General features: G+C 35.7%; 1 protein-coding gene across 1 annotated transcript; it reads right to left on the bottom strand.

Annotated features, from left to right (window-relative positions):
* Window positions 1-9,484: 9,484 nt before the first annotated feature.
* Window positions 9,485-11,198, bottom strand: LOC18592631 (protein BYPASS1-LIKE). Its single transcript, XM_018125948.2, is given in 2 exon segments — window positions 9,485-9,845; window positions 9,848-11,198. Coding segments are annotated over 2 exon segments (1,236 nt in total). The 5' UTR covers window positions 11,061-11,198; the 3' UTR covers window positions 9,485-9,822.
* Between the last annotated feature and the right edge of the window lie 1,810 nt (window positions 11,199-13,008).

The raw sequence follows: 13,008 nt of genomic DNA, 5'->3' as shown, positions 1-13,008 counted from the left end.
TATAGACTACTTATTGCTAACATTGACACACATCTCAGCGATTAACTTTGTAGATCCGATATTCTGCTCTTATTTTTGGTGCAAAGCATGATTTAAAACTAAATACTCAAAGAGTGAAAGAGGGGCAAAAACTGTTGATGCATTTTTTAAAAAACTTAATCCCCTTCCACCCATTATAAATGTTGTACCTCAATAATCAAAGAAACATTTTAATTGTTGGAGTAGATGTTTCATTAAAGTCCATGAAAATCTATCTACTACCCATCTTTTGACCCAAATAATTAATTATTCAGAGCTATTCCAGATATTAAAGGATGAATTGATGAAGAAAACAAATCATAAAAATCTGGTTTAATTTCATGCATGCTTGGACATGTTCAAAGCATCTCAATGAGCCGACATTATCAACATACATTACACAAAAAACTAGAAGCCAAAAACCATTATTGAGCAATTATACAAGGTCAGCAGATTTGTAACTGTGATATTAACTTCCTCCTCGTATGCATGTAGCTGTATTCGATACTGTTTGAACTCTTAAAATGGTAGATTTACCCCTATATCATAAACCTTTTCAGAGTCTGAAATAGAGAATGTTCTACAGAAGTTTCATATAGGTGAATGGCCATATCCAACTATAAAGCTTGGAATGCAATAAAGTACCCTTTTCCGTAATACAATAAGGCAACTTACTAAGACTATCAAAGAAAACTTTCTTAAAGCTGAAAAACAATAACATGAAATGGTCTGATTCGAGGATATCCAGAGGTTAATTTTGCCTTTAAATTGAGAAAATGAGTAAATATAAAGGAAAAAAAAAAGGTCTTTTGAGGTCAAAATTAAGTATAAGAACCCCATTGAAAATGGAAGATAAGAAAAAATGATAATAGTGATAACAAAAGTAATACTAAAATAAAGAAATGAAGAGACTCCCTTTACAGATGTACACAAAAATGATAAATCTATAGTTTGATTCAATGAGCCTTAACTATCAGCTGACTAAAATAGGCAAACCTTAGATGCCTTAGTTGGAAGAAGGTAGTTCACAACCAATGCAGATCTTAACTACTAAAAAGCAGAGGTACGAGGCAAAATATTTCCCAAGTTGTGCAGATCTAGCTGGTGAAGACTATCTTTTCTTGCAAAACGTTGACAAGCTCAAATGGAGGTAAGGTTTGCCAAACATCATGTCCAGTTAATTGGTATTATCAAACGTGCAGGACTAAAGTGACAAGAAATAGTCCCATGGCAAATTATATGAAATAATAATGTTTAAGTGTAAGTGGTCAAGTTTTGCACTGTAAAAATAAAGCAACACCTCTTTAAACATGAGAAACAGGAATTCCAATTCCAGACCAGGTTGCTTGGAGAAGCTGTTAACTAGTCATAACATTCCAACATTGATAGGCAAATTGGAAGATATGCAGCACAAGTTGAGGTCCAGGAAATGATTGATTGAAATCTTGAAATCGTATCATCCATCCTCTTCTTCTCATCCTCTTTGTGGTCTTCATTTACATACAGATTATTTAATTATGTTTCTTTCAATCTTCTCCATGCTTTTTCATTTTACAGATAAGTTTAGTCTGGCTCTAATAAATGCCATGAAAATGCTAGCCATTTTCTCATTATAAGCTGACCCAGCAAATAAAGATTTTTTTGAGACCACATAGAAGTACTTCCAATTCCAACCATATCTTTTAATAATTAAAACGCAGATGGTATGAACAGCTAAGAAGGCGTTATAAGGGTGGCTGGTTGCTCTGGCATCATCTTTGGTGGTCCTGCTAATGGCTAACTTTGCTTTCTTAAGAGTTCTTATTCTGACTTAAAAAGTTACTGATTTTTCATTAATGAACAGGTAAAAGGCAGCTGCTATGATGAAGAATAGGAAGCTTTGAGGTACTTAACAATGGCATATCAATGAAAAGATCAATTCTTCACCTCAAAGTTGGCACAACTGAGGCTATTGTCTTGTCAAATACTGAATTATTAACCAATAATGAAGAGTGAAAACTCAAAAGTAGCCATGACTATTTACAGAATTGAATATTAATCATTTGCAACTTTTACCTAGATAATCCAGAACCATTTGTTAGAATCCTTTATCTAATCAAGATGTTCAAAAGCCATGAGATATCCTGAGTTGCAGACAAGGAGTGTGACTTCTGTGTTCCCAAAATCCTAAGAACTATGCTGAGTTGTGCCTGGTTATGATAAAAGGCAGACCTTCACCAAATTTGAGAATTTTCGAAAGCTGTAGTTCTTTGGGTCTGTGTTGTGGAACTTTGCTTGTGTGATATGGAATGTGCTCAAAATTAAATGCAAAATATAAGCAAAGACTAAGTGCAAGTGCACATAGTCACAACAAATAATATAATGATGAGTTGAGTTTGTCGATCCCGCAGGAAATTGCATCTAAATTCTTGCTAATTATTAAAATTGGGCAATTTAATCTTATTCAAGGAAATCTAGTATTGAAATTAATTGAAAATGAAAATTAAAGAACAAAGGTAAACTAGTGAACTATGCTAAAATAAATTGCAAGTAAATTGAGTTGGAAAACAGTGGGGAACTACTTAGGATTATGGTTTCAATTAGTGCGTCGTTTGGACTTTAGATTGACTAATTACCTACTTTATGGAAAACTAATGCTAGCCTAAGATCCTTAAGCATGTACGATTCTCCGTCGAGATATCGTAAAGTCCTATAAATTGATTGTATATGGTTAATAGGTGTATGTTTACCCTATTAACAAATCACCCAATTAATTCCTAATTACAATGATCATACACTACCCAAACCATAGTCATTTTAAACTAACTTTGTCAAGTATTATCTAAAAATTCATACATATCCTATTGGTGATCAGTCAATAAAATGAGAAATAAGTGCAGATTCGGGTAAATACTAAATATTCCATAAAACAAGTAATAGTCAATCAAGCCTCCAAACTATACATTAATATTTACCATAACCCTAAAAATGGAAGTTTAGTTTAATATTTTAACGGCCCATAATAAAATTTCAACAAAACTAAGCATTTATACAAAGAGATTTAAAGAGAAAAAATAAGCTAGTGGGAGAAAACTCTATTTGCTACAGCTTTGTCAAGCTCTTCTTCAAGATTTTTGCCTCTCAAGTTGCTCCTCCAAAAAGCCCCCTTTCAGCCCTAAAAAGGCCTCTTTTTATACCACTCCACATGGTCCTCTGATCTGAAAGATCAGAGATTCAGAGGGTCCAGTAACATTTAAGTTGGCATTGCAGTGCTGAGTGTCTGGCACTGCAGCGCTGAGTTCACTGCTAAAGGCAGTGTTGCTTCGCTTGACAGCGCTGCAGCGCTGAGTTCACTGCCAAAGGCAGTGTTTGTAGTGCTGGATAGCGTTGTAGCGCTAAAAGCTTGATGCTGCAGCACTGGAGGTTCTATTTGGTGAGGGGTTCTAGTTGACTGGGACAGTGCTACAGTACTAGGAGCCCGACACTACAATGTTGTGCCTGCTGTTTCCATTCTTTGTTCCTTCAAGCAGCCTAGTGCAGAACTGCTACGGTCAAGCGACATCTAATGCGATTTTGACCATGCTCAGATCAGAACTAGATGAAGTAATAAACATGAATGTTATAGCCCTTTCTCTTAGCTTTTCAATGGTCTAAGAATCACGTTGATTGGACTTTTATAGCTTGAGTTATGTCTGAAATACCACTGTATGTTCAGTGAAGTCTGCACCTGATCAATTTGTGCAATTCCTTGCCTCTTGACCTTTTCTCTTTTGAGGACCTTAAAAACATAGATGCTAAATTAGCCATAGCTAAAAATAGCCATTTTTACCATACAAATGAGTTAAAATAACTTCAAATAAATTAGCTCAATTATGAGTTAACTAATTAGAGAAAAACGAAAAAAACTACTTAAAATTTTATCTAAACTTAAAGATTTAGCTATTTAATCACTCAAAATATGACAAGATAACTCTATAAAAGTCTAGCAGCCACCTTTAAACCAAACCAAAAAATGTCATCCAGAGCCTGTCCGCGTTTTGTAGGATGGAAGGAATGAATGAGAAAGCCAAACTCTGGTTCACCTTCCTTTAGAGCTGCCTACCAGCCGACATATGTCAGCCAAGAAAGATTGAAAGCCATTCTTGGAATTAGACAAGCTAAATATATAGGTTCATTAACACAAAAAAAAAAAATTCAAGAGCTGATTGTTGTCGTTCCAGACTCTTTAACACTATATTCAAATCTCCATCCCTCATCAAAATCCAAATCTTGAAAATCTTCTAGAGGATGTTGGATTGTTCTGAGTCAGACTCAGACTCAGACAGTTAAACAGTAATATTTGTGCTGTAAGGAAATATAGTGTTGTTTTGGTCATTACCTATCTGATCAAAGTCATCAAAGCTTTTAAGGTCCCAGTTGATTATCATAGCCAATAATTCAACCTAAAATCCTAGGCTCTAACAAACTAGATTCAAACGCAACGACTCTTATTTCCCCCCTTCCAAGAAATCCAGCTTGCGATTTAGCTGTCAAAACAAGCCGTAGATGTAAGTACGCAAAAGACTTACAGACTAGCGGCTGGAAAGTCCAAGGCCTAGAATGCAGTTAATGCAACAATTGATCATATCATAGGAAGAAAACAAGTGCAAGACGAAATGTTGAAATAGATTAATGTAAAGAGTTAATGAGGACCAGCTCAAGCAGATTGCCAGAAATGACTTCCATACGTCAAAAGAAATTCCAAGGTACTGAAGGGATCGCCCACTGGTCGCTGAAAGAAAACACAGCTGAATGACAAGTCTCACTCACAGCACATTTGGCTTTGTGGTTGAAAATTGGAAGTTGGAACCCTATGGATCAGTTGAAACGAAAGCCACAAATTTTGATCATTATTGGCAAAATTACCTAACTAGAAAGTGGCCCCAGTTTGAGTGGGGGGTGGGGGCACTGAAATATTAATCTCAGGAAGGAACTGCCTCGACAAGCTTAAAGGGTTAAACATGCACGCAAAAAGTTTTTCTTTTTTCCTTAAAAAAGGTTTTTAAAACTCCCAAAAACTGATACCCAATTCTAAAATATTGGGTAATTAGATAACTTCAGTCTGACAACACTTTGCTTTAATTCTACCAAACTGAAAGCAGATAAGATTTTGGACTTTGTTCTGCATGAATGAAGTGAGACAATCTGCACGAGCGAAAGGAGCAGATGCAGTAAAAGTCAAGAAAAGAGTTTGATTCATACAATGAGACATTTCTGTTTTAATCATCTTTTTTCAACGTGAAAACACGGGGGGAAAAGCCGGGTTTTTCCAATGTCACTTCATGCCCACTCATTTTCACATGAAAAGCCTAATGGCTAAAATAGTTGACTTGGCAACTACAGATATTCTTCAAAGTTCACATAAGCTCACATCAATTGCCAGCCAATGAACAACACAACTGGGTTTTAGTAATTAAAGTTTCGAGTTTATGACAACCATTCAAGTGTTGTAAGGACAGACTGTTCTGACAGCCTCCCCAATCCCATTTGGTAGGTCGCAAAGGGTTAAATTCCCTTTCACTGGAGTCTGGAGATGTTATATTCCACCAACGGTGCCCCTGCTGCATGCATATCAAGAAATGGGGCAGAGTGATTCCCTGAGGTTTCCTTTAACAAGAGTAATAGAGGCTGTTGTTATGAGAGAGAACATGGGGAATTGATGTCTGAACCATACAATTTGAACATTTTTTAAAACAATTATTATGGCTCTACTGCTTAAAGCAAATGAGACTTGCCTATTCACATTAGTAAATGCTCAAGTTGGCATTGCCAATGATTAGTCAACAATAGCAACAGTGATCGGCAAAGTCAAAGCAATCATTGGCATTGCCACCCTTAAGACACTTGTTCATAATTTCCTCTACTTTTATTTAAAAAAAAAAAAACCCAGCAAGTCAAATTAAAAAAAAATATATATGAATGCATAGAAAGGGAAGTATCAACATCAGTATACCTGAAAGAATTTGATAAGCCCCTAAAACCTAGTGTTGTAATGGACCTTTAAAAAGAGGTAGCCTCAAGTTGTTGTCCCCTTGCATTATTTTAAAAGGCTAACCCTCAAACACTCTCAACTCTCAAGTTTTGGTCCTCATTTCCATTTCTGATGTGAAATGGCCAGTTTTGGGCTCTTTTCACACATCGCTTTATTTTCTTCTACACTAAACAAAAACAACTATCTATTTCTATATACATGTTCCAGAAGGCCATGAAAAGCTGAATTCAATATTTTATTGACATAAGGGGCTTGAGTCTTGGGGATCAAGATTCACTCTCTAGATACTTTTCATATCAAAACCTTCCACAAAAGGAGGTGGGCATTTCAAAGCAGCTTTATATATATATATATTTGTTTTTAATAAAAACTTCTAATTCGAAACTGGTCTTGCAGGTAATTACTCAATCTCAACCGTCTTAAATCACCCATTTGAGTCTTCTAGGGGCAGTGAAACTTGTGTGCAGTGTGTACCAAACAAAGGATAATTGCACAAGTCCTTTGATGCAAAGAAAAAATTAGAGTAAAATATTTTTACCACCCTAAATTTAAAACCAAATTACACGAAAGTTCATTAATTTTTAAAATAAATATCTTATTTTAAAAAAATATTTTTCACTGGATATGTAAATCCAACCGTTAATTGATCGTTAATATTTCTGTCAATTTATTGATATGATACAGATAAAAATTTAATTTTACTCTTGATTAATTTTTAAATTTATTATATTTTCATTGAAAACAATCCACTTGTAGTTTAATTCAGGTGAAGGATCCGATTAAATTATTTTTACCCTCCACTGTGATCTTTTTGTGAACATGATTAAGAGTAGGATAAAATAATTGCCATATCAGTCCACGGCATAGACAACACTGGAAGGAGATAACCAAATTTTATTTCTGACCACCTTAATACTCCATTCTATATCAAACATTATTTCATCCCTCCCCCCTTGTCAAAGCTAAATTCTAACATAAAGACCATATTTTAATGGGTTTGTTAATGACTTTCAATTAGGAATTTATAGAGCTCGCACTGGGCTAATATAATCCAACTCCGCTCCGCTTCTCAGTTGTCTAATATAGCCCCATTGCAGATATTCTCCCATATAGCACAACTTATGCAGGTTTCATTAGGGCTGTGCAAACCGAAAACCGAATCGATATGAGGTTCAGATAACCAATCTATTTGATTTGGTTTCGGATTTTGTGCATATCCGACTTTATCCAAACCAACCAGCGCCTTAACATTCTATCAAATAATAAATTACAGCTCATGCATAAGTGAGATTTGACACTAGATTTGAATGCAAGTCACATGAATACAGTGCGACCAGGGACCCTTCTTTGTTTTTTCAACTATTTTTTAATCTTATAATTTCTCTTTCTTATTTCTTTCTCTAATTCCAGTTTTTTAGTTCAGAATCTCTTATCACTGCTGGCTTCTTTCTCTCTTTTTTCTCTTAAGCAACCATTTTAACATTAGACTTCCTTATTTTTCACATTGTTCAAGCTTCTTTCTTCGACAAAGCACTGCCCAGAGATATCACAATTCTAGCTCTATATTTAAAATCTTCTTTCACCTTCTCTTTTTCTGCAAGGTTGGGGATCAGAACTAATACTTGAGAGATCACATTTGAAATTTTTTTATTTAAGATGCCTTGCTTTTGGGGTTAGCTTTGTGATTTTTATTTGATTCAGGGGCAAAGATTTCTGAAAGGGTTTAATAAGGATTTGAATATCTGCAAACGCACTAAATTTGGGCGATGTGACGAAGACAAAATACCCGAGAAACCGAACCAAAACAACCAACTAATTCGGTCTCAGTTACATTTAGTTTTTGTTACCCTTCAATGTGGTTTCAGTTTGAGATTTTTAAAAACAGGAAACCTCAGCTCAGTGAGTAAGTTAGCTAATATCTGAACCACCCTGACCCATATGCAGCACTAGGTTTAATAATAACTTCACACAAATGTATGCAAGTTAAAAAACTAATATCAGACCGTGAGTCCAAGTGTTTTAATGGATAATCAATGGTTTTTTAATTGTTCTAGTTTGCAAGGGCCAGCTAAATGAGTTGTATCAACAGATGCCTAAATTGAACAAGATTTAACAATTAACGGTTTCACCCTCTATATGTTGCAAACAAAGGCCCCAAGACTAATGAGAGATATGAGATATGCTGACAGTTTCATCAACCACATACAACATCTACCCTCTCTCTCCATGTGTAGAATGAAACTTGCTATACTAGTTATATCATGTATGTCATTAAGACAAGCAAAAAGAGAATGACAATTCAACATCCCTCTTTCGGCCAAACTACAATCATTCGTATGCCATTTAACATATAATGTAAGCTATAGAAACGCCTTCTATCTAAGATATCATCAAATTAAAAAATACACTAAATGTCAACTGAAAACACACTTACTTTCAATCCCGGCTAGGACAATACTCTGAATTTCTAAACAATGAGGGCACCTCCTAAGCAAAGAAGATTCTATAACCTTCAAAACCAAAGATGATAAGATGAATATATACATAAACAGATAACAGTAACACAAGCTTATTTCAAGTCCTCATTCTTCCTTCCTAGAAAAATTATGAATGGCATGTTGAAAGTCAAATAATAGTACCTTTGTTCGCTCAGGAATAAAGAGGGCTTCTTTTCCTTTGCTAAGCCAAGAATCTTCCAGCGGAATCTGTAAAAATTAATTATTAAAAAAAAAGAAAGATAGAAAGGAGTTTATAAGAATTTATTTCCCAGGGACCCTGTTGGTACATATAGAAATTTCCAAATCATGTATATGTACCTGGAGTTTGTAGATGTTGCATCCAGAGCCAATGTAAACCCAACAAAAGAGCCATCCTCATTCACCTGATGAAGAATTGGAAAAAAAAAGAACATGGGTAATAGTGAATTCACGTAAATGCAAGGAATATGAAAGAAAAAGTGCATACATGGAGAGCAAGGCGAGTCTGACTGGAGGTTTCCAGGAGATGGATTCTCTAGGAGTATTAATGGCATTAACGCCTTTCTCAAACTCTTCGCTGCCAATGTTGACCCCATTTTTCTCTCTCTTGGGTCTGGCGGGGAAAGAACAGTGAATAAAGAGGGGAGGGGAGGGGAGGGAAAACGGAGATTCTGTCACTAAAGTACTTCATTTCTTGCTGGTATAGGTGAGATTTCAGACCAGTCAATGATTATTCTAGTTAAAAGTCCAACACAGCAACTAGACAATTTTCTTCATCCTAGAAACTATCATACATTTTTTTTTTTTTTGCATTTCATTAGGTGGTTACAACCTTGTCCAAAGAGCTTAGCAACAAAAAGAACTCTTTCATTCACTATCATTCATCTTATTATTGCATCTAAAATGCAGAATATTAACAAAGAAGCACAAAAAGTATATATCATTGACAAGTAGACAAAATTTTGAACATAAAATCAGCTACAGAACCAAGATGCAAATTTACTCAGAAATTTGATTATACAATAACAACACAAAGCTGGACATCAGCACCGGGACCAACGGGCCGACTCCATATCCTACTTTCTTTACACTGTTATATGGTGATAAATACAAGAAAAATCTCTTTTGTTTTTCCTCCTTACCCTTTTTTTATTTTTGCGGCGTATGCCTCAAATCCTTCTTCATTTCTTCTCCATCTTCATCATCTCTTCTCTTCTTCATGATACTCAAGTTCCCCCAAAGACAAATCATAACACAGTTGCAAGCTTCACATTTGACACTTACAATTAAAATCAGCCCAGCCCCAGAACAGACTTTTTACTCAGGATTGTGTCTTCTAAAGAGTCAAGCCCTTCAGTTCGGCTACGAACAATCCTGTGAAACACCTCCCTAACCTGCCTCTCCAGCGGCTCTAAACCTTCCTTCATTGCGTCACAAACCTGGCCCAATTCCTTCACTCTCTGCCTGACCTCCCCTTCCTTCTCCTCACTCAACGGAAACTGCACAGAATCAGCCAATTCCCCCAACAACCGCGAACACTTCTCCATCTGATAAATCTCCCTTAACAACCCGCAAGCATTTTTCCTGTCCCTCTTCTTGGACTCCTCCATGATCCTCTCGTGCAACGAAAGAATTGGAGCTGCCCACGAAAACTGCCTGGGAACATAAAAATGAACTTGCAAACCACGATCCTGGCAAGGAATAGCAGCCACCAAAGCCCACATTACAAACAACAAAACACAACCCATTGTGTAAACAGGGATTGCAAGTCCATTGGTAGCCACAACCTCATTCCCTCGCGGCGCAGCCAAGTTATTCCCAATTGCCTGAAGCTGCCTGGCAGCAGACCAAGACCTCGAAACGCTCCAAGACAAAGACCTGAAATGCCCCAAAGAACGATGGTGATGATCCTTCGAGTGACTGCCGCTATTGTTGTTTCTTCCAAAGGAACGATTCCGATGAGCCAAAGCTTGCCCAGAATCTTTCTCGTCAAGCATCCCAATTGCTAAATCTATCAACGCCTTTTTGGCGCGACGAAATTGCCCTTCTCCTAGGATTCTCTGATAACAATTATTATTATTACCATTGCTACTCGTATTACTATTAACATTACTATCACCCAAAGCACAAAGCACGATTTCTAGAAGCTTCTGCCATTGCCTGATCTGTTCAATTCCGTCGCGAATCGCATTACAAACATCAAGCGCCTTAACAGTACGCTCGTAATAATCGGCAATCAAACGGTCCATGGGCGGTTTCATCACTTGAGCTTTGTTGTTAAAAAGGATGACTCGAAACTCCTCTTGACAACAAAGGAAAACGTCGAGCAGTTTCCGAACCCAAGGAAGAGACAGCAATTCATCGGAAGGAACAGACGATAAATCGTGGAATCGGTCAGCTACTTGTCTTTGAAACGACTCGAGCTCCAGCTCGTGCGAGGCAGATCCGTCGTTCTGGGTTTCCATCGCGTGTACCTGATCCCTCCTCAGGGATAACAACGAACGGCCGATATTCGTCAACGGTGCCGAACTTCCTTGATAATCCGTTGCGGGCATTCTCACATCGACAAATAATAATTATTATATTAAAATAAAATTTGGAATTTAATTGGATCGAATAATTTGGAGAGAAAATTTGGGAGAAATGAGATGAGAGAGAAACGAACCAGGGTGCACTGAAACCCTAAAGAAAGGGGATGGCATTTTATTGGGGATTTTTGGACCGCGTTTTAGGGTGGTTGGGAAAAGGAAAGGTCTAATCCGAGGCGAGCTAAAACAAACCCTTTTCTTTTACTTTTACTTTAATTAGCCTTAATCAAAATTTAAACCTTTTTTTATTCCTTTTTAACTTGTCAAGATGGTTAAAAACATTTACACGCGGCCACACGCAGTGGACACGTATAGTCATAATAAAATCTAAGATTTAAGTTGTGAGCACATCGGAGCCGTTGATCAAAATACACTGTTCCTTTGGCCCACAAAAGTTTTTCACTGACGTGACTTCGCTAGTGTGAACGAGGGTCTTTTTTCCACGTGGATTAATATGACTGGAGAAAAGACGAAGTCCCGCATACACGTGGAGGGCACAGCTGGGTCTTCGTTGGCGCGTAATGAGGAGAGGGACTCGGTCTGAACTCAGATTCTTTCTTCTAGAAAGAAGAGAAAGAGAGAGAGGATGACGTGTGTTGCTCTTCCAACAGAGGGACGAAATTATCCCCTCTTCAGAGTTCGGAAGTTTGCAATCCTGAATTATTATACATTTCTATTATTTTATATAAATTTTATGAAATAACATATTTTTAATTACATTTTAACTTCATTTTAGTAGCCTTTCACATTAGTATGAAACAAAAAAATTGTTCATTTATATACAAATAATTTTTCTTTAAGTCTATCACATTTTGCCCCTTGGCCCTTGTGTTTTCTTTGCACGTGCCTCCTCATAATTGGAACTTGTCAAAATCAAGTGCGGGAAGTATGGACCGCCCCTGAAAGAGACAGAACCTACCATATTATAAATATATGGAATATTTTCATTTTTAGAACTTTAAAATTATTGTTTTAATTAATGCTAATTAAAAAGGATAAGGTTTTTAATGTGAGTTGAGGTTTAGAATATCAACGACCTAAGATCTGCCCCTTCTCTAGAGGACATGGACTTGCCTTCTCTTTAATTCTTTGTTTTAAGGTATACTTTTCTTTTATATATCATAATATATAAAATCATTTTTGTACTCCAAAAAATTAGTCCTAACAATTCGTGTTTTCATATTTTAAACGTACCAGACACGATTAGATACGAAACATGTTAAAATTAAATACGAACACAACACGAATACTATTCATACTTTAAATCTAAAACACGAATACGTATACGTTTAATAACCGTGTAATACGACATAACACATTTAGACACGTTTGTTAAACGTGTCAATATATGACACGACATAATTAATAACACGATTAATATGTTTAACACATTTAACATGATTAAATAAAAATATTTACAATTAAATATAATTTTATTATTTAAATTTAAAATCAATAATTATAAAAATAATTATAACAAAACAAAATAGCAAAAACATCAAATATAACAAAACAAAATTTAAAATTAGGATTTGGGCATGACATAATTACATTTTTATCTTTATAAAATTTAAAAATCTTATTAAAATAATTATTTAAAATTATTTAAGTAAGACTAAAACAGCATTTGACTATTAATTTTTAACAAGTTGCTAAGCATATCATGTAAACATACTTAAACACGATAACACGATTAAACACGTTTATATGTTTAAACACGATAACACGATTAACACCATTAATTAAACATGTTTAAACCTATTTTAAACGTATTACTCGTGTCTGACACGTTAAGACACGAAAATTTTTATGTCTTAAACGTATTAGACACGATTAGATACGAAACACGTTAAGGCTAAACCCAAACTTATTTAACTCTGTGTTTACTCATGTCGTGTTAACGTGTTGTGTTTAA

Source organism: Theobroma cacao, chromosome 8 (genome assembly GCF_053813885.1).
Source record: "Theobroma cacao isolate CCN51 chromosome 8, ASM5381388v1, whole genome shotgun sequence".
NCBI lineage: Eukaryota > Viridiplantae > Streptophyta > Magnoliopsida > Malvales > Malvaceae > Theobroma > Theobroma cacao.
The sequence above is the reverse complement of the archived record's forward strand: the minus strand, read 5'-3'. Positions and strand labels throughout refer to the sequence as shown.